At 44.3% G+C, this 23,471-nt stretch overlaps 1 protein-coding gene across 1 annotated transcript in view; it reads left to right on the top strand.

The window, feature by feature from the left end:
- Positions 1 to 23,471, top strand: part of LOC134451598 (uncharacterized) — a 73,684-nt gene that overhangs the window by 3,371 nt on the left and 46,842 nt on the right. Inside the window, exons 5-19 of the mRNA XM_063202102.1 lie at positions 1,086 to 1,361; positions 3,503 to 3,772; positions 8,263 to 8,523; positions 9,466 to 9,732; positions 9,928 to 10,188; positions 10,661 to 10,924; positions 12,726 to 12,859; positions 14,056 to 14,182; positions 14,679 to 14,875; positions 16,876 to 16,942; positions 17,615 to 17,875; positions 18,758 to 19,021; positions 19,901 to 20,167; positions 21,272 to 21,535; positions 22,854 to 23,126. Of these exons, the coding sequence (XP_063058172.1) occupies positions 1,086 to 1,361; positions 3,503 to 3,772; positions 8,263 to 8,523; positions 9,466 to 9,732; positions 9,928 to 10,188; positions 10,661 to 10,924; positions 12,726 to 12,859; positions 14,056 to 14,182; positions 14,679 to 14,875; positions 16,876 to 16,942; positions 17,615 to 17,875; positions 18,758 to 19,021; positions 19,901 to 20,167; positions 21,272 to 21,535; positions 22,854 to 23,126 (3,453 nt within the window). The remainder of the gene's footprint in view (positions 1 to 1,085; positions 1,362 to 3,502; positions 3,773 to 8,262; positions 8,524 to 9,465; positions 9,733 to 9,927; positions 10,189 to 10,660; positions 10,925 to 12,725; positions 12,860 to 14,055; positions 14,183 to 14,678; positions 14,876 to 16,875; positions 16,943 to 17,614; positions 17,876 to 18,757; positions 19,022 to 19,900; positions 20,168 to 21,271; positions 21,536 to 22,853; positions 23,127 to 23,471) is intronic.

The raw sequence follows: 23,471 nt of genomic DNA, 5'->3' as shown, positions 1-23,471 counted from the left end.
TTGTCTTACCAATGTGTGTTATCAGGCATTGATGCTTACCTATGGCTATCTCCCCTGTCTGTGACAACAATTTTAACTACACCTACCTGTACATCCTCCTTGTGTCTTGACAACTTCACTGGCCTGTGTCTATCCTCTGTGTGTCTCGACCATAATGGTCTGCCAGACTTGTCTATCCTCCTTGTGTCTGTGTAATAATGTAGCCTACACCTGCCTGTCTATATCGTCTCTATGGAAGATATGTATCTTCCTTGTCTTTGGCAATAATGCATAACCAACCTGTACATCCTCCATGTGTCTCGACAACAATGCAGTGTTACCAAACTTTTTTTGTCTTACGTACTCGTTAGGCCTTTTTGTCGTACCATGAGTACCCCCTCACTGCATGCTCCATGTCTTTCTCTATCCCAATAGTGACTATGCTCCGTATATTTGTAATTATTTTTTTGATATAGCTATTTGCCTATCTCCCTCATGCCAATGTTGCTAACACCTCCCTGGCTGTCCTCCGTGTCTCTGCAGTAATGCATAGCTACCTGTCTATCTTCCTTGTGTCTCTGCAGTAATGCATAGCTACCTGTCTATCTTCCTTGTGTCTCTGCAGTAATGCATAGCTACCTGTCTATCTTCCTTGTGTTTCTGCAGTAATGCATAGCTACCTGCCTGTCTTCCTTGTGTCACTGCACTAATGTAATACACCTGCCTCTCTTTTTGCCTTATGTCTTGGTCTTTAGTCCTCATGTCTTGGCGATAATAGGTGAATTCAGGTAAATTGAGCCACTTTTTTCCATTAACTTGTATGCAAAAAGTGGCCCAATTTGCCTGAATTCACCCCTATATACCTGCCTACCTGTACATCCTTCTTGTCTGGCAATAATGTAGCCTACTCCTGCCTCTCTATCAGAGAGAATACAGGAAGAGAATCTTACTATCTCTGTCTGTCTCTATGCTCTGTGTGTGTGTGTGTGTGTGTTGTGTTGTGTTGTGTTGTGTTGTGTTGTGTTGTGTTGTGTTGTGTTGTGTTGTGTTGTGTTGTGTTGTGTTGTGTTGTGTTGTGTTGTGTTGTGTTGTGTGTGTGTGTGCAGTGGTGCAGCCGCCAGGGGCCATCACAGTGGTGCAGACGGGGAGTCGAACCGCCCGCATCAACTGGGACAAGGTGGAGGGCGTGCTGATGTACCACGTGAGCGTCCAGGACGTCACCAGCGGGGCCAGGAGCTCCAACGCCTACAGCACCAACGTCTCCACGACGACGGTGGAGGTGGACGACATCCTGCCCTGCTCGTCCTACGAGATCTCCGTCAGCTCCTTCAACACCTTCCTGGAGCACGGAGAGCCCAACACATACGTCTACACCACAAACAGTGAGATATAGACTACATCACACAACACATATGCCTTCACCACAAGCAGTGAGCCATGGACCATAAATCACCTATTCTAGACCACAAACAGTGAGATATAGACTATAGCACTCAACACGAATGTCTTCACCACAAACCGTGAGGCATGGACCATATAACACCTACGTCTACGCCACAAACAGTGAGATACAGACTGTATTACACAACACCTACGTCGTCTACACCACAAAACAGTGAGATACACTGTTACACATAGTGAAACGCAGTAACGCAATATAAACACAATGTACTGTAACACATGCAGTACGTCAACACACCACAAAGAGTGAGAAATAGACTATATTACCTGTACACAACACATTGCCTTCACCACAAACAGTGTGACATGTGCCATTTAACACCTACGCCACAAACAGTGAGACAGCCAAAGACAGACCATGCCTTTTGAGGGAACGGATGTGCATGCAGGTAGACATGAGTGGGAGACAGCGTAGGATTTGGACACAGGTGTCAAGAGCTTTAAATCAGATGATCATGAGGAGCACTCAGGGCAGGTAGTGGAGCTGCTCAGGGAAATTGCACAAGTCGTGGCTCAGTGGTTAGAGCACTGGGTTGGCAGCCCAAGGGTTCCCGGTTCAGTGCCCGACCGAACCATGGCTGAAGTGCCCTTGAGCAAGGCACCTAACCCCCACATTGCTCCCCGGGCGCCGCTCAGCAGGCAGCCCACTGCTACGGACTAGTGTGTGTACTTCAATGTGATTCACTAGTCCAAATGGGATAAATGCAGAGAAAGAATTTCCCCTACCTAGGGGACCAAAATTGGCTTCATTACTTTTAAAGGTAAACATGACAGGGATTCTGCAATATGAACTTGTGACTAGGGCTGTCCTAAACGATTATTTTTCTCCCGATTAATCTATCAACTATGTTTTTCGAATAGTCGATTAGTCAAACGATTAATTTTTCAAGTACTCTAGCACTTTAATCTTAAAGGAAATTGGGAAAAAAGAAAGAAACCGTTAAAATTAGGTCCCTGAGCTCACAATGAGCTTTAAATCATGATAGTAGCTTATTTACTCCGAGATACAACGTCCAATTCATACGTGCTGGGCAATTTTAGGTTCAAGATTCAAGATTTGTTTATTACGTTTTATTATAGGTTTCAAGCCTACAAGGAGTAAAATTGTTGTGTTTTTGTGTCCTCAAAAATATATATTTTTTTAAATATATAATAATTCAATAAAGTAATAAAGCATTAGAAAAGAAAGTTAAAAAGCATTGAATGAAATGAAACGATTAGTCGACTATGAAAATGCGTGCCAATTATTATTTTTTATAGTCGATTAGTCGATTAATTGTAGCAGCCCTACTTGTGACTGCAAAAAGTTCAAACTCTGGTGCACAGCTCAGGTCAAGTGCTTAATTGACTGCAGGAGAAGTAGACACTTGAAAAGTTAAAGATGGACCACCGCACCCTGCTTGACCAAACCTGATGAAGCTACAAGTGGTTTGTTCATAAGAATAGACAAGTCTGTAAAGTCTAGCATTGTGTGGCCCATCTTTAAATTTCAAAATGCCCTTGTGATGGATTTCTTTATACAACATCTGTGTGCACAGATTGGAAAATTGGTCCCAACCAGGCATCTAAATCCAACTTAAAACCACCACACTTGTGCGACCCAGAGCACAAGAGATGCGATTTTTGATACACTCTGAGCATTACAAGAATCAGTTCAGTGTAAGCACAAGGAAAGTTTAGACACATTGCATGCTTTATGATGGCTGTCAATCACACACCATAATGATGCAATGATGTAGTGCTTCACTATAATGTTAAATGGAGTTTTGCTGCACAGTGTATATAGAAATTCAAGATTCAAGATTCAAGATTCTTTTTTTCGTTCCGTGGGGAATTTGTCTTGGACATACATATAGCTGCCACATAACACACAACACACATAAAAAACACATACAGACATAAGGCGCCATTATAGAGATGCAAGTGCATACCTAGTAGAAACTGTCAAGCCTATCATCATCATCATCATCATCATCATCATCATCATCATCATCATCATCATCATCATCATCCCTCTCTCACACTCTCTCCCCCCCCCTCTCTCTCTCTCTCTCTCTCTCAGGGTTGAATCCTGTCACGTCCATCACGGTGGACTACACGTGTTCGGACAACACGGCGGTGGTGTCGTGGGCCGAGGTGTTTGGGGCCGACTCGTACCGGGCGGAGGCGGAGGGCAAGAACGGCAGCCGGCTGATGTGCACGGCGGCGGGGGCCACCAGCTGCCAGCTGGAGGGGGTGCCCTGCGGGCAGAGCTACCGCGTCTACGTCATCGCCATCTCAGACAACTGCGAGAGCGCCCTCAACATCAACGCCTCAGCCCACTTCCACTCAGGTGAGCCTAGTTTAGTTTAGTTTAGTTTAGTTTATATCAACAGGGACCATGTGCAAAAAAAAATTATATAAGATATAAAAATGTAAAAAAAAAGGTTTAAGGTGAGTGCTGGTGAACATACAGTTCATTTTATGAAAACAGCTGCCCTCTCTTAATCTGGTGATGTAACTTCTTGTTCCAAGTCCTATGGTACCAGCTACCGGCTAGATTGGAGGTAGAATTTGCATGGCCAGACTCAGGGAATGGCAGGAAGTACATAAAAAAGATAAAAGTCAATTATTTAACTCAAGGGAAGGTGTAAAATCAGCTTACATTCATCCATCAGCTTACACACAATCACCACCATAGATTCTCACAGTATTACTCAAGTATGACCCAATATAAAACCATATGCAGTGACAGACACCTGCTGTATACCAACCAACACCTTGCCAAACCACTCATAAACTGTGGGTACACAATGTTGATTGAGAAGTTTAATACTCAACATTGTTTCTTAAATGACATTGACCAAAGTTAGCATCCAATCTCTCCAGATGATCATTTGTAGATGTTTCCAAGATGTGCTGTATAATGGAAGGGTTCCATGTTAAGCTGTGAGATCATCAGTGACTGGCAACATGGAGTTAGTTAAGAAGTCCTTAGTTAAGAATCCAGTGCCACATATTCCAAATGACCTGGTTCTACCTACTCAATTCGACCAGGCGATTGGTCAACCTGGTTGAATGATCACCTGGTTGAAGGGGACAAGGAAAACCAGGTAATTTGTAATATGTTGCATTGGACTGTAACTAATGAATCCAAGTTGTCCATGGCTGGTGATAACTAGCCTGATTATAATTGGCGTTCAAATCTCTTAGAGACTTGGTCTGGCCAAGAGCATCACAATTAACATTTCCCAAACGGCATGGTTGACCCGCCTCCCTTGGTTTGCTTATGGTTGTTTGCTTCCCGACACAGTAAAAGGAGTTCCCGTATGTTTGGGAACTCAGAAAGTACTTACATTGCTCTTGACCTGACTAGGTGCAACGCCGAAGGTGGTGCGTCACTAGGAGGGCGCGGCCTGGCTAGGTGATAACTAGCGAGAGGTGTGCTATCAGCTGTGCTGTGTCTACTACTGTAGGCTCTACTGTATATCGTTGGTCTCCATTGCTGATGCAACATGGCTGGCTTCTACTAGAGAGGGAGTCCAAAATGGACATGGGCATGGTGTGCTACGCACTGGCCCTGCTGCACTTTAATGAAGACACAAATCATCTTCTGGCTAGGCCACCAAGGAGATCAGGTCAGCTACACCTAAGTAGGGACCTAAAGAAAATATATCTCTACCAGTATCTCTATATATCTCTCTACCAATAATAGACAGACAGACAGACAGACCGACAGAGAGACAGACAGATTCTCTCTCTATATCTGTCTCTGTTTCTGTTTCTGTCTCTGTCTGTCTGCCTCTCTCTGCCTCTCTCGCTCTCTCTCTCTCTCTCTCTCTCTCTCTCTCTCTCTCTCTCTCTCTCTCTCTCTCTCCCTCTCTCTTGCTCTCTATCCACGAGACATCTGATCTGTGTAACTTATTCCCGGTCTTGTATTGTTAGAAAAGATAAGTTTGCAGAGTGGAGGGTGCGAGTGTTCTTTCTCTCATGCAGATGACCTATTTCATGGCTTTTGAAAACTCATGTCTCGAGACAAAAAAAAAGACAGCACACACACACGTACACGCACGCACACACACACACAGACACACGCACGTATGCATGCACGCACGCACACACACACAAACAAAAAAATGAGGCTGACTTGTTGTGAAAGGCAGCAATTTTAAGTGAACCTTGTAACCTTAATACTGTGGGGAGGGAGTGGTCCCTGTTCACATGGGAATTCGAGAATTTGAACTTAAAAGTGACCTCATAATGTTCTAATCATGTTGTTGCCTTATATTAAGGTCTAGTCATGTTGTAGCTTTAATTACTAAGACATACTTGTTAAGGATCATTTTTATTGACCCTGCATTTCCTCATATACTGGCCAGGGCTATCATTAACAAAAAACATAGTTTGGACAGGCTACAAATAGGGGCAGGCTACAATTAGAAGGATACTTTTACAGTATTTCTCAATAGGTTTTGTACATTTGTTGAATCTCTCTCACAATTTGCAAAACATAATATTCATTCTCAAAACAGCTTTAACAAATGGCAAAACACGGTGGATAACCTGCGAAACCGAGTCTCTTGCTTAAAAGTTTTAAGTTAAAACCCTTATTTGTCTGTCAAAAACCAAGTTTTTGTGTCAATGAACGTATCAGCGCCAGCAGAATGGTTAGTCATTGTGTCATAGTGTATGGACAAGTTAGTCAAATCAATTTCTCATGTTGTCAATTGAATAGTACACTCTTGAGGATCTTTTCTGAAGCGAAATGTTGTTTAGATTGGATGGGAAATGTTGTAAATTCGGCTTTATATTACATTGATCAGATTGAGATAGTTTCATGCATTCAGTGACAAAGCTTTTTGAGTGATATGACAAAAGCAATTGATAATGTACGAAATCACTGAGAATTGTACACAGCCATGGCATGGTGGACGAGAGCATTTGCTATATGCCGAAAACAATGAGAAACTGATTTGACCATGTGCACAGGTAACACCAGGAAGTCACAATTGAACAAAGACTTTTGAGAATCATTATTCTGTTGTGAGAAATGTACAAAACCAATTGAGAAAAACTGTAATACAGAAAGAGAAAAAATGATTATAATTCCCATACATAAGGAGACATCGGCTGTGGCACAGCCTTCTAAAATAGGCAGGCTTTTATTAATTAAATTTGTTTTAGACAAGGTTACTAAAAGAGAGAGGCTATTATTTATCAAATTTGTTTTAGACCAGGCACCCTTAAAGAGGTAAGCTTATGCTTCTATTAGGGATCAGTCTATAAATTGAGGAACACTATTGCACTATACATGGACCAGTGGTATCAATCTCGGATACACTGAGTTAAAAACCTGTCACGTATTCCTTCACAGGTTCGCAGGTACCACAGATTATATTTTCCATAGATAGCATTATGTAAGGTCTGTTATGTTTTTTTAGCGAGAGATTCTGTCGTAAGACGAAGTTGATGTTATAAAGTCTGAATTGTGGTGGCGCCAACCTGAGTTTATTTACTCCTGAGGAGAACTTTAAAATAAGGAGCCAAACTCTTTATGCTTGCACTAAACATCACTCATATCAAATGTCACTTCTCGAACGACACAGAAAAACAATGGTCAAAGTTGGTTATAAAGTCTAACTTCCTGTCCAAAGCTCAGCTTCATACTCTACCGTAATTACACTCTTATAGACTTATCTAATTTTGCTCTGAGCCCTACAGAGGTGTATAGGATGCTGTTTACTGCCTCCTGTCTTTGTAGGGCAACACAGGTGTGGATGTGGGTTGAGAATCCTTTGGGGAAATGGACTGTATTTTGCATTTTGACGCATGTGGTGTGATGTGATCCACCGTCATTGTGAGAACCCAATCCCACGATAACACGATAACACAATAACACACACACACACACACACACACACACACACACACACACACACACACACACACACACACACACACACACACACACACACACACACACACACACACACACACACACACACACACACGCACACACACACACACAAACACACACACACAGAAAGACATATACATCAAAGCTGATGGGACCCATGGGAGGTCTGCCTTTCTGCCCTCCCGGTTCACATGGTTCCCTTTCAGTGGGATTCATCTCCACCCTTTCTCTGTCTCCCACACACGCACACACACACACACACGCACACACACGCACGCACGCATGCACACACACACACACACACACACACACACACACACACACACACACACACACACACACACACACACACATACACACACACACACACACACACACACACACACACACACACACACACACACACACACACACACACACACACACACACACACACACACAGGTGGACTACAAGGTGCGAAAACATCACTGCTGTTTTAGGTCAGTTGTTGACCTACTTTATTTGTGTTATTTGTTCTGTATTTAAATGGCACATTGATCAATATTCAAGTGAAAAAGAAATAAAGTCCGCGACAAAGTAGAAATAGGCATCTTTAGGTGCAAAACTTACTGTTCTTTAGTCATACGTAAGTGTTTGTTTACTACTTAGTAACTATTCATGAAAAAATCAAATTTGGCAATAGGCAGTGCAGTTTCAATGAGCAGCATAGTTACAATACCCACTCTGGCCACAATCCTACACAGTGCACCTTTAACTCACCTTGTGCTACCAGTGGAATGCTGTAATAGTCACTGAAAAGACATTTACTACCATAGTGCTACACCACTATGACAGTGCACAGGGCCTTTAGTAATACATTACGACTTGGTCATTGCCATTCTGGTAACAGCTAATCACCTCTCCATCCTCCACCCCCCACCGACAGCTCCCTGTCCCCCTGGGGATCTGTCTCTGTTCCGGGAGTGCTCCAGCAACGCCATCATCTTCTCCTGGGGGGAAAACAACTACACAGACTACTACCGGGTGCGTGCGGAGAGCCCCGGCCACGCGGACATCCCCTGCGTCACCACGGACACCTCCTGCTTCTTCACCAACACCATGTGCGGACGTCACTACACCTTCACCGTCCACGCCGTCAGCGGCACGTGCCGCAGCCAGGAGAGCACCACCGTCAGCATCCGCACAGGTAGGCTACTCTGGAGGTCCCGCTGTCTGTCTGTCTGTCTGTCTGTCTCTCTGTCTGTCTGTCTGTCTGTCTGTCTGTCTGTCCATCTAAAGCTATCATTTCTTGCTATGTTGCTCTCTCTTATCCCCTCTCTCCTCCCCTCTCTCTCCTCTCTTCATTTGTGTTATTCTCAATCTTATTTTCTCTCTTTCTCTCTCTCTCTCTCTCTCTTATGCACAATAGAGGAATGCAGAGCAGCACAGTTTGTCATTGTCCGTGCATTCATGGCAATGGATCCATCATTTTATATGATGCATTACTGCTAGCAACCACATGAGGGTGCTGTTTCTCCTCAAAGGGGAGTGCTGAGGGCAACACTTGAATTTACAAGGATGAGTGCAGATGACGAGTACACATGTGAGATATTAAAATGACTATGTTAAAAATGTTAATACACTTTTTTTGATTGCTATACACCAGGAACTTTATCTTCAAATCAGATTTAGTTCCACATTTAATGTTGAATGGATTTTTTATAGTTTTATATACACATTTCTGTATAATTAAAAGTAGAAGTAGTCTTGCAGTGTATCTACCCTATTAGGTACATAACTATTAGGTAAATAACTGCTGTATGTAACTGTATGCAAGACTAATGTTGTAATTGCATCAGTAAGAGTACCTCTACTACACACCTGACAACCAGCCCCAACCAGCCCCATGCTAGCTCAAGAACCTACTTGCAGGGTTGATTTAACTTATCTTCTGGTGTGTATTTTGGTTCCAGAGAACTCTCTTAAGTGTTGACTTAACACTGCATCTTCTTTTTCTTTTTTTATTGTGATCCAGCTCCATGCCAGCCCAAGAACCTACCTACTTGCAGAGTTAATGTAACATCTTTTTGGTTCCAGAGTACTCCCTGAAGTGTTGAATTAACACGGAATCTTTCTTATTGTGAACCAGCACCATGCCAGCCCAAGAACCTGCTGTGCTCAGCGGACTGCAACACAGACGTGCTGACGAGTACGTGGGACGTGGCGGAGGGGGCCACCTCCTACTCGGTGGAGGCCTTCGGGAACCACAACCACAGCGCGCGCTACAACTGCAGCTCGGCCACCAACAGCTGCGCCATGCCCGGCGTGGCCTGCGGCGAGAGCCTCACCACCTACATCACCGCCTTCGACGACGACTGCCCCAGCGAGAGGACCCTCGGAGAGGTGGCCGAGACCGGTAAGGAAATGAAAAACTAAACGTTAAGACTTTGAAAATTGCGAGAGAGATTCGAGAAATGCTCCAAAGCAACTGAGAAAAACTGTAACATACATGTATAATCAATAATAATCCTTGCCAGTTCATCAATCAGTTGATCAATCGAGCTGTTCATTCATTTAACAATCTCTTTGTGTTTGTTTTTTTCACATCCAGTGCCCTGCGTGCCAGAGAATGTGGTGGCGGAGATGAAGTGTGGCACAGACTCGGTGACGCTGCAGTGGGACTTTGCGGGCGGCGCCATCTTCTACATGGCGATGGTGATGGACGGCAGTGGCACCATGCACGCCTGCAACAGCATGGGCCGCACCTGCGAGATCAAGAACCTGGCCTGCAGCACCACCTACCAGGCCTACGTCATCGCCTCCAACGGGAAGTGCAACTCCTCACGGAGCGATGTTGTCTCCGTAGAGACAGGTGAGATGGTGTCATTAATGTGAGAGGCAGAGAGAGAGAAACAGACAGACAGACAGACAGACAGACAGACAGACAGACAGACAGACAGAAAGAGAGAATGTCAACAATATCTATTTATCTATCTAAACAATGTATTCATTTAGTGTTTTCTGTTGTTACATCTCACAGATATCACACATTTTATCCCATTTTTTATCACACCCTATGTGTAGAAATATAATAATAAAATAAAAGAGTAAAATAGAAAAAAACATGTAACATCACACAAAAAACAACAATGACAATAACTTTAAGTCAACAATATTTAATGCACACGTATTACTTAATGTATGTTATGACAGTTATGATCACTATGCCTAATGCTACAATAACAGCTGACTGAAGTATAACACATATTTTCTCCTCTCCTCTCCTCTCCTCTCCTCTCCTCTCCTCTCCTCTAAATGACTTTATATCCTCCTCCTCCTCCTAGCCCCGTGTCCTCCAAGCCACATTGAGACTGAGCTGGACTGTGCAGCGGCCACCGTGACGGTCTCTTGGGCTGCACAGGCTCAAGTGACATCCTACACGGCCTCTCTGATGGACCAATCGGGAGCCTTGCTCAGCTGCAGCTCCATAAACCAGAACTACTGCCGGGTGACGGACGTGCGGTGCGGAGAGGTGTACGAGGTCACCGTCACCCACCACGATGGCATCTGCCCCAGCATGCCCTCAAGGCCTCTACTCATAGACTCACGTGAGACACACACACACACACACACACACACACACACACACACACACACACTTGGGCAGACACACGCACACACGCACACACACACACACACACACACACACACACACACACACACACACACACACACACACACACACACACACACACACACACACACACACACACACACACACACACACACACACACATTACATTATATTACATTACACTTGGCAGAGAGTTTTATACAAAGATAATTGCAATTAGTAATTGCAAGAGTGTTGCAGCAGTGCGTTTTCCTGTGGCGAGTTTTCAGATGGAGAGTCGCAGAATTGTTTGCTGAAATTTTTTTGAACCTTTTAAGTGGAAAAGGTATCAAAGTTGTCTAGGTTGATATTTGTGGCAGCAGGAGGGGTGAGCAGATATTTGAAGGTAGAAAACAGTTCACGTAAATCTGTAGTGTCTCTGATTTTGTCGTTGCAGTAGGCCTTCCTGGCAGTTTTTAAACTTAATAACTAACGTAAAAAAACAAAATAAGCTAAACAATGTCCCTATTAGTTAAGAACAGCATTATAATAATAATCTATTGAATCTCTGCCATTACTACTATTATTGATATTAGGGCTGGGTATTGCAGCCATGTTCCTGTATCGATTCGATTTCGATTCTTAGGGCTTTGAATCGATTAATCACGATTCGATTCGATTCAATTCGATTCACTCCGAATCGATTCAATCCGTTCCCTTTTTGGTGCAAGGATTTCCCCCAAAAGATGCTGTTGCCTATTTTTATATAAAAATGTCAAAGGGCTGTGGCTTGACAGTGTTAACAGATTGCTAATTTGTAATAAGTATGCCTAGGCCTAATTGACTAATACCTACTGGGTATATTCCATAGACCTAAATGAAACAAAAAAAAGAAAAAGAGCAAAAAAATCGATTTTGTGCCCTGTGAATCGATTATGTGAATTTTAAATGATATCGATCGATTATCGATTGAATCGATTATTTTACCCAGCCCTAATTGATATCATTTTATATCCGTTGCACTTATGCACTACCCAGGTCTAGACTATGGTTGTGGAAGGGGATGCACCGGAAAAATGTCTGTGAGGCGCGACCCATGTATGGGGGCCTTGGCTGGAATCTACTGGTATACTATAGGGGGCCTTGCCATGGTGAAGTTTGGGAACCCCTGGGCTAGAGGGCACATGTTATTCTGACAGGATTCCAGTGTGTAGCTGAGCGATTCAGGGTGTAAGGCAGAGCTGATGCAAAGTGAGTAGGTGACAGTTTGTGTAGATTACGACTGTTTCAGACAGCAGGAGGAGTGTCGGCTGGTAGCTCAGGTAGACAGATTGTGAAATGAATGAAAAAACTGGTCCGATACATGCAGTGGTGTGATCTTTTTTCCGGACAGTTCTTTTAATGTAATGTTTTACAGTGAAAATTAGGTTGAGTTGGTTTCCATTATTGTGAGAATGGCTGGCCAGTTGAAGGTTGAATGAGTTAATCAAGGCCTGGAATCTGGCAAATTTTGATCATGATAACATTTTTCATGCCAAACAATCTCCAATCATTGGTTATCACAGTACACACATCAGCACTCATTGTGTTTCTCTCCTGTTTTTTTTCTTTTTCTTTTTTCTTTTTTCGTGTAACACTTTACCCTTTCACCCTTTTTCACCTACCCTTGTCCTTTCCTTTTACCCATGTCTGTATTCCTCTCCTCCCACCATGCTCATCCATTCCTCTCCTCTCCTGTCCTCTTCCCTCTCTCCTCTCCTCTCCTCTCCTCTCCTCTCCTTCCCTCCGTCCTCCAGTGCCATGCGGGCCGATGAACGTGAGTGCCGAGGTGGATTGTGGGTCGGGCATGCTGAGTGTGAACTGGAGCCCCACGGAGGGAGCGGAGATGTACATGTTGGCCATAGTTCCCGCCCAGGGCGACACGATACAGGTCATCACATTACATTTCATTGCATTACATTACATTACATTCACCAGAAAGGGTGGAGGTGATCACAATACATTACATTGCATTCATCAGACAAGATGCAGGTCATCACAATACATTACATTACATTACATTACATTACATTACATTCATGAGACAGGATGCAAGTCATCACATCACATCACATCACATTACATTACATTGCATTCATCAGACAGGATGGAGGTCATCACGATACATTCCATTTCATTACATTATGAAAAAAATGGTCCAATACGTGTAGTGGTAGTTTAATTTAGCAGACAGGATGCAGGTCATTACACTATATTACACTACATTAAATTGCATCACATTACATTGCATTGTATTACATTACATTACATTTAACAGACGCTTTTATCCAAAGTGACATATAACGAGGACATACAAGCAAGTGCAGTGTGTGGGGTCAATACAGAGTACAGTTGTATACAAGTACAAACTGTATGTAGACTAATGTAGAACAAAGTGCAGTAATATGTAAAGTGTGGAGGACGTATTGAGTGTGCAAGCATGATAAGTAAGAGCATAGAGTTATAGAAGGTTATGAATGAGCAGAGTTAGTTTGTTATGCAGGAAAGCTCTCTCAGAAGAGATGAGTCTTCAAGATAGACGATTTCATTTCATTTCATTTCATGCCCTAGTTAGCATAGTTGCTACATTTCATTGTCCCTAGACAGGTGTCATGAAAGGTGACAATGATGACAAATTACGGCATGACAAAACTTGCCGACCGTACGCTCACACATCACAAACACAAAATATGTATATCTAAAAGCACAAAAGGTAAAACCAGGTTCACAATATACACAATGTACACATACACAGTAAAATACCAGTGTTATTATAACTCTTGAAGAGTTGAAATTAACTCCACTCCATGTGTAAAATGTTTAGAGTTCTACTCAATATTTGGGAAATATTAACACTGGAATGTGAAAAAAATGACTTACACTGCTGGCCAGTGCTAACTTAATGCTGGCCAATGCACACTTTTACACTGACCAGAGTCATTTGACACTCCACAGTGTTGTAAATACACTGTCTGTAGACATGTGACTCCAGGTAGTGCATTTACAACAACATATGACTCCAGATAGTGTATTTACAATACTTTGAAGAGTGAGTTGAATATTGACACCCCATTTTTTACCATGCAGGTGAACACCACGGACAACCACGTATCGCTGGCCACGCTGAGCTGTGGAGTGAGTTACACAGTGGAGGTCCGCTCCTATAACGGCAGCTGCATCAGCGCACCCAGCTTCTCACGCCTGGTCCGAGAAGGTGAGGCCCAACACACACCACACACACACACACACACACACACACACACACACACACACACACACACACACACACACACACACACACACACACACACACACACACACACACACACACACACACACACACACACACACACACACACTCTGACCTTACATAGTGTTCTATACCATTGTTTACTCTCCCCTCTCCTCTCCTCTCCTCTCCTCTCTGCTCTGATCTCTCCTCTCCCCTCACACCTGCCTCCTCTGCTCTCTCCCTTCTGTTCTCCCACCTCTCCCCTCATCTCACCTCTCCCCTGTCTTCTCCCACCTCTCCCCTCTCTTCTCCCACCTTTACTCTCCCCTCTCCCCTTTCCCCTTTCCCCTCTCTTCTCCACCTCTGTTCTCTCCCCTCTCCCCTCTCTCCTCTCTGGCCTCTCCCCTCTCGGCTCTCTCCCCTCTTTTCACCCACCTCTCCCCTCTCTTCTCTCCCCTCTCCCCTCTCCCCTCTGCAGTGCCCTGTGTGCCGACCGGCCTGGCGGTGGAGCGTCACTGCGAGGACGGCTCGGCCCGCGTGACCTGGGAGGCCAGCCGGGGGGCCATGAGGTACAGGGTGGTCGCCGTGGGCAGGAGAGGAGGCATGAGGTCAGAGTGCAGCTCCGAGAACACCACGTGCCACCTGACCGACCTGCACTGCGGGGAAGATTACGAGGTCAGGATGCCTCCACAGTGTACACAATGGATAATGTTCACACTGCGGTGTTTTTTATTTATTATATTTGGGGATATGGGCGATTTACTATGTAAAGTCTAAGTCACTTGCTGAAAATGCTTAACTACATCATAACAACATTGCTATGACATTACAGAGAGCCATAGTGCTGCGCTAAGGGGTTCTTATATACAAACCCCAACTCCGATGAAGTTGGGACGTTTGGTAAACAGTGAATAAAATCAAAATGCTATAATTTTCAAAACATTCAATCTATTCATTAGATGGAGAATAGTGAAAAGACAACATATTAAGTGTTAAAACCGAGAAAAAATATTGTTTTGGGGGACATATGTACTCATTTCTAATTTGATAAATCCAACACGTCTCAAAAGAGTTGGGACGGGGATCAGTGAAATTTAGTAAACATCCAAATAAGATAGAACAACAAAGAAGAACATTTCAAAATGAATTGTACTGACGGACAATATACGTGTCCAGGTATAAGATCATCACAGAGAGGCTGAGTCACTCAGAATTAAAGATGCAAAGGGAATAATTACCATAGTTATTACATACATTTTTGAATTCCCTTTGATTTACCACGATTGAGTGTATATAAGACATATTTTTGTTAATAAAATCATTGTATAGGTTCATGACATCATGAAATATATATTGGCTGTAGTCTCACTCTAATTCCTGGAGTGCTAGAGCTATTGAAAATTGACCATATTAAGAATGCTTAATGCGTGCAAATGATACAGGGGTGTAACATTCTCCTAAGCACCTGAGCTCACTTGAAATAGACCCAGAAGACATGGGAAACTGTCCTTTGCTTACAGAAGTCAGCAGAAGTTGTAGAAGTCCATTCTTTTTGACAATAATAGAGCATGGCACATCCTGTGCTACAGTGAAAATGGACCATCCAACTTGTGTTAGTGCTAGCTTCAAAAGTCAGCCTCCATGATGGCATGCGGGTGCAGTAGTGCATTGGTTAAGATGTTCTCACTCATCTGTAGAGTTAAATACAGTGCTGAATGGTATAAATGGGTTTTAAACAGCATGAAAAGCCACTTGTGCATTATATTTTGAAGGGAGATCTTCGATTACTGCCACATAGTAAGGTCAAATTGCATTCTCTACTATGTTTTAACAGTTTGGCTCCATCATAAGGACCAGCAGGTGATAAAATGGTGGGTTTTTGGTCAAGACCTGTCACACTGTAAGCACTACAGAAAGGAAAACATTGCAAAACATGACAAGGAATACACCAACCATTTAAGGTGGTGAAATTTAATTTACTGAGGGCTGCTCATCACTGACAGGACAGGGTGTTTGAATGTATGTGTTAAAATGTGTATGTTTTTGTTTCCTATTTATTATTTATTGTTTTTTGTTTCCTTTAGGTTTTGTATTTCATTTTCTACTCTTTTTTTTATTTTTTATACTATCTATTCATTGACTGATGGAGACTGGGACCGCAAACTGAATTGCCCTTCATGGGACTAATAAAGTAATCTGAATCTGAATCTGAATCTGAATCTGAAATCATGTCCAAGATAGGAATTAACACTGTTTTTAATATAAAATCATCTCATCGGTTAATGTATTTAACTGTTAAGTGTTGTCTTTTGTTTTGTTTTTAGTCTTCCTCGACATTTGCTGCCATTTATTGTCCCCGTCCCAACTCTTTTGAGACGTGTTGGATTTATCAAATTAGAAATGAGTACATATGTCCCCCAAAACAATATTTTTTCTCGGTTTTAACACTTAATATGTTGTCTTTTCACTATTCTCCATCTAATGAATAGATTGAATGTTTTGAAAATGATAGCATTTTGATTTTATTCACTGTTTACCAAACGTCCCAACTTCATCGGAGTTGGGGTTAGTAGTACCTTTCAATCTATGCAGTGTTGTTGATGCTCCAAACATAATTGTGTTGTTTTTTGTCAGTGGTGTCACTAAAGTCTTGATTGTGAATCTTGAATGTGAAGGTGACGGTGATGGCGGTGGATGACATGTGCTCCAGCATGCCGAGCGAGAGTGTCATACTGATGACCAGTAAGTGAGGGACAACCCCAGTCTACACACACACACACACACACACACACACGCACGCACGCGCACACACACGCACGCACGCACACACACACACACACACACACACACACCCACACGCACGCACACCCACACACACATAGGCACAACCTCAGTCTATACACACACGCTCAGACTTTATTTCACATTACATAGCATTACTGTTACATTGCATCCCTCTTTTCCATCACAGTACCCTGCTGCTGACTTAAAAAATAATCAGAATATTATTTGATTTCAAGACACCTTTCTGTCACATACTTAACTTTACATTATGTTACATTGCATCCCTTCTCACCCCCCCTACCCACCAGAGATGGTTGTGTGCACTGTCAGAGTAATTACAGTAATTTTTGACTCTCCAAAGTGTAAATGCTCCATGTTTGTGTCGTTGAGTGTCATGAAACGTGGGTTTATATAAAATCTGGGTTCATATACATTTACTATTCTTCTGCTCTCTATCTGTTCTTAACTCCTATCCTGCTGTAAGCTGTGCTGACCCCTTACTCTGTACTTGCTTGAATTTCCTCCTTGTAAGTCGCTTTGGTCAAAAGCGTCTGCTAAATGTAATGTAATGTAATGTAATGTAATGTAATATTGACACCCCATGTTTTACTGTGTGATCTCCCGCCACAGCACCCTGCCCGCCCACAGACGTGGTGGCACAGCTGAGCTGCAGCGAGGACACGGCCGCGCTGACCTGGGGCCCCAGCCACAATGCCGTGTCCTACACGGGCACAGCCGTGGGCGAGGACGGGCACACGGTGACATGCCAGTCCGCCACCTCGAGCTGCCAGTTGGGGACACTGCTCTGCGGCCAGGTCTACAACTTCACCGTCACCGCTAGCGATGGCACCTGCTCCAGTCCCAGCGGCTACCCTCACACTCTGGAGACAGGTAGGAAATACGTATAGAAACACATACATACCGGCGCACACTCTCTCTCTCTCTCTCTCTCTCTCTCCTCTCTCTCTCTCTCTCTCTCTCTCTCTCTCTCTCTCTCTCACACACACACACACACACACACACACACACACACACACACACACACACACACACACACACACACACACACACACACACAGGCACATCATCAAACACACACACTGGTCCCACCCCAGCGGCGACACCTTCACTCTAGAGACAGGTATCAAATACATAATAGAAACCCACACATAAACATATAGAAGCACACACATACACCCGTCTCCAAAAGAGTTGTCGCCTATCCATCTGTTTGGAATAACAACTAATAACCTGACTTTCAATTAATCACTTGGCTTCAGAAGTCACTCATATGAAAGCTACAACCCTCCCGAATGAAAATGTATGTACAAAAATAAATGTCATGCACCAAAGAAAGATTGACCCTTTATTGAACACAGACAGGGCAGATTTTCACAAGACAAAAGTTTTGTCGCCTATCGAACATAATGTGAAAATGAGCAGATAATTCACTTTAAAACACTTCAAATACGCAGATTGGGTGTCATACTTAATCACTGATTCACTCACACCTCTCCAGAAAATCAACTTTGGCCTTAGGTGTATGTTTAGAGTCATTGTAATCATGGAAAGCAACACAATGAAAATCAATGGAGTTCAATGAGAGATGGTGACATATTTGCTATTCGTAGAGCAATACATTTTTAACTTCATGATGTAATCAATGATAAAAGCCCTCACACACCAGCAGCATGCATTCAGCTCCACATAAGAGCTGTATCCCTCCCATGTTTGACTTCTGACCTCCTGACCTCCTGTTGCCCGCCCATGCAGCGCCCTGCGCACCGGTCGGCGTTACGGCCAGCGTGGACTGTGACACCGATGTCCTGGAGGTGTCCTGGATGGAGGAGGACGATGGGTCCCTGCAGTACCAGGTGGAGGTGACAGACGGCGGGTCCGTCGTGGGCTCCTGCAGCACTGACGGCTCCAACTGCACCGTGGACGGCCTGGGCTGCGGACACATGTACAGCGTCGCGGTCACGGCCAACAACGGAGAGTGCACCGGGCCTCCCAACGCTCCAGTGATGGTCAACACGGGTATGTGGCGTACAGTGCGCGGTGGCAGTAGAGGGATGAATTAAAAATCCCACCAGGGATGCATTTCTCGAAACCATAGTTGCCAACTATGCTAGCTACTTTGTTGTTTGCAATTCAATTTCCCATTAGCAACTACCCAAGTTGCTAACTGGCTAACAACTACACTTTCGGAAAACACACCCCAGAATTTCATTGCTGTACATTGCGCTACATTAACTCGCATTGCAGTTGCATTACACCACTGTAATGCACATTGCATTGTCTTAGGTGTTGCCACACATTACATTAAATTACATTATATTGCATTACATTACACCGCACTACATGATATTACATTGCATTTATTAGTCAAGGCTGGTCACCCCTTGCCAGGCTCTTGCTCGACCTGTAGTTCTGCACAGCTCCACTACTAGGTCTGGGAGCACGTGGCAGGATTTCATTTCTGCAGTCAAAAAGTAATCGGAGCATTTATTGCTTCAACAAAATTCTTCAAAAACGGTTTCTGTTGATCTCTAAAGCCTCAATACAGTCTATAATATGCCCTGTGACTCCTCAAGGGAGCTGGCATTAATATTGAAGCAAATGCTCCACTTATTTTTTGAGTTGATAACTGGAATGCTGCTACATGCTCCCAGACCTCTGTGTGTGTTGAGTGCCACCAGGGGGCACCAGAGCTACACACACACACACACAGAGGCCTGGTAGGAACCAGGCTAGGTCACTCCATGACTACATCCCTCATAATCGTTGACTGTTTCTTACTGTAATTGAAAAACACACAACCAGCAGTGAACATATTGAATGCGATATCTTTGCTTGAATTATTTCAGTCCTTGTTTTTTCGTAATTGCATTTCATTACGCGACCCCCCTTCTGCAGCTCCGTGTGTGCCAGAGGGGGTGCAAATGGAAGTGGACTGCTCCACCAATGACATCGAGGCGTCGTGGAGCCCCTCAGCGGGGGCCATGTCCTACACAGCCTACCTGTACAACGGGGACGGCTCCAGCGAGACCTGCACCAACACGGCTACGCACTGCACCTTCTCCGGCGCGAGCCTGACCTGCGCTCACACCTACACGCTCCGCGTCATGGCGCACAACCGCGCCTGCAACAGCTCCCTCAGCCAGTCCGTCACCATCACAACAGGTGAGGGAAGACGGTGTGGAATGGAATGGAGTTCTGTGGGGTGTTGTGTTCGTTTCGTGTCTCTATGTTTCAGAGATGGAAATGAGGTACATGGTTAATGTGGTGCCATAGTAGCCCTGCCGTGGCCAATCGGTAGGGTACTTGTCTGCCATGCGGCCGAACCGGGTTCGATTCCCAGCCGGGGTCATTTGCAGACCCCTCCCCATCTCTCTCCCCTTTCGCTTCCTTTCCACCTCTCATACTGTCCTGTCAATAAAGTAACAAAGACAAAAAAAAATCTATTAAAAAAGTGATGTGGTACCATAGTATTCTACAATAACTGACTTGGGATGGGTAGATAAGACAGACATAGAGCACTTTTAGTGTTCATAGTGCACCGTTTTAGTGTTCATAGTGCACAGTTTTAGTGTTCATAGTGCACAGATTTAGTGTGTGACAGTGCAGAGGATGCCATAATAAAAATGTCCAGTTCAGTTCAGTTTCAATTTATTAGGGACAAATTAAATACAATTAAAACATAAATATTGCCACTTTATTTTACCAGAGTTAGCCTCAGGCTAATTCACATCTACAGTCCCTAGCAGGACATAAAAACATATGAACATACACATAAAAACAGCAAACAAATCACTCACATGAGTGACCATCCCCAGATGAGTGACCAACCCACCCCCCTCTTCTTTTTCTTCTTCATATTTGTTACTATGTAATGTATCAGAGATGTGCTACATCATCTATTGTATATGCTAACCCCTGTGCTTGACCTTTCATACATTGTAAAGCATTGCAGCCTGTTAAACATAAAAAGGTAAGTTCCCCTGCTGCCCTTAGTTTGTTTGTAAGATATCTCAACTTGGGACAGCCTCGAGTTGAGCTAAGCCTAGAGTTGAGTTAACTTATAATTTACGGCAGCTGGACAACATAGCTTTTTAACGTTTAACTGGCTTGCAATGTTTTTACATTGTAGCACCATACTGTAGCATGTAATCTCTGAAATAACCCTCCACGACTCTTAACCTATAATCCTCATGCTAACCCTGTAACCCCCATGGTACCGTCTTCACTCCTCTTTAACCTGTAGTCCCTGTGCTTACCCCTCCACAGCCCCCTGCGAGCCTGAAAATATAGCAGTGACGCTGCACTGCCCTGAGGGCGAGGCCACAGTGTCGTGGAGTGCCAGCATGGGTGCCACGGAGTACACCGCCCTGGCCCACTGCGACGGGATGCCCAGCGCGGACCTCTGTCGTACCACCGGCCTCAGCTGTAACCTCAACAGTCTACCCTGTGGCACGGCGTGCAACATCTCTGTCATACCCGGGGACGCTGCCTGCAACGCCTCCACCACCTCCTACACCACCATTCAGACAAGTGAGATTGTTACACATGTACAGTAGCTAGAAAGGCAGAATGGAATGTAATGTGTCCCTCACTACCATTCAGACGTAAGATTGTTATACATGTAGCTAGAATGGCAATATTGAATGTAACGTGTTAGTAACAAATTCCCTCACTTCCATTCAGACAAGTACAGTATGTTATGCCCAGCAGAGAAGATGATAAGGGGGGACAAAGGGTTCAGTTGTCCCAGGCTCAGGGATATTGGGGGCCCATAATTCGGTTCAATTTCATGAAATGTATTGGGATGGGGGCCCTTTCAGAGGATTCTGTCCCGGGCCCAGCCAAAGCTGTCAGCGGCCCTGATGCCCAGAGTACGTTATGTACAATACAGTTGGTTATGGTTAGAATGGCGCTATTGTATGTTATCTGCCTTCACAACGGAATTCTCTTTTCTGATTGGCTAATGGGGATGACATTGATTCTGTGGAACCGTTAAAGCGGCAGTCATGGGTGAGCGGTTAGGGTGTCAGACTTGCATCCCAGAGGTTGCCAGTTCGACTCCCGACCCGCCAGTAATCAACCAGTGCTCTCCCCCATCCTCCTCCATGACTGAGGTACCCTGAGCATGGTACCGTCCCATCGCACTGCTCCCCATGGGGCGCCACTGAGGGCTGCCCCCTTGCACGGGTGAGGCATAAAATGCAATTTCGTTTGTGTGCAGTTTGTTTGTGTGCAGTGTTCACTTGTGTGCTGTGGAGTGCTGTGTCACAATGACAATGGGAGTTGGAGTTTCCCAATGGGCTTTTAAATTTTTAAAATTTAGCTTTAAAGCGTCTATCGGACGCATGTAACTTAAACACACATAGAATCTTCGTTTGGAATGTTGACAGTATGTAAGGGATAACGTTGTAGGAATCATCAACGCAGTCTCACCCCAAGTAGTAAGATTCTAGGCGCATCTCGGATATTGAGCCGTCTTATCTTGTTCATTAGATTGTGGTGCAGTTAGCATGGTTCCTACAACTTAACAGACAGTAATAGAGTAAAATAAATGGCAGATAAGCGGGAGAACGGTCTTTGAGGTGAACTGGTTCCACAAAGTTGATATTTTGGCGAAGGCAACTCCGTCTTTGTGATGCGCACATCGTCGGAGTTCTAAGCTTCCGCCATTAACTCAATCACCTCGTCAGGTGTTATCCCCTACTAATGTGTCAGTAACAAATTCCCTCACTACCATTCAGACAAGTATTCAGACAAGATTCTGTTCCATCGTCCTTAACTGTATTTTTCAAATAAAATCTTGAAATGATATGATACACTGAAATTCATATGTTTTGCCATACTGCAGCTCCATGCGCTCCGATGATGAACGAGGCCGTGTTGAACTGTTCCACCAATGACCTCTACATGTCCTGGAGCCCGGCCAATGACGCGCTGAACGGCGTGAAGGTCACCGCGGTAACGCAACAGGGGGACACGGCCTCCTGTGAGACGCCCAATAACGTGCAGTCCTGCGACCTGATGGGGCTGCTGTGCGGGCGCACGTACGCCATCACGGGGGTCGCCCGCGGAGACGACGACTGCGACAGCCAGCCCAGCCCAGCGCAGCACGTCACTACGGGTACGGACATCTTACACACACACACACACATGCATGCATACACACACGCACACACACACACACATGCGCGCACGCACGCACACAAACGCACACACACACACACACACAGACACACACACACACACACACACACACACACACACACACACATTTTACTTCTTTATTTGGATTGACAGATATACAATTATCATGGCACAATCCAAATTTGGTTTAAAAGGAGTCCAATACAGCACTAGAATCTTCTGTTCATAATGTCCTAAGGATAAAGGTGGCACCTGCGTTTCCATATGAAGAGGCTCCCAATGATGCAAGATATTGAGCAAAATTTTGTGAATTGCTTGGCCC

The sequence above is a fragment of the Engraulis encrasicolus genome, chromosome 6 (assembly GCF_034702125.1).
Source record: "Engraulis encrasicolus isolate BLACKSEA-1 chromosome 6, IST_EnEncr_1.0, whole genome shotgun sequence".
NCBI classification, from domain to species: domain Eukaryota; kingdom Metazoa; phylum Chordata; class Actinopteri; order Clupeiformes; family Engraulidae; genus Engraulis; species Engraulis encrasicolus.
The sequence above is the reverse complement of the archived record's forward strand: the minus strand, read 5'-3'. Positions and strand labels throughout refer to the sequence as shown.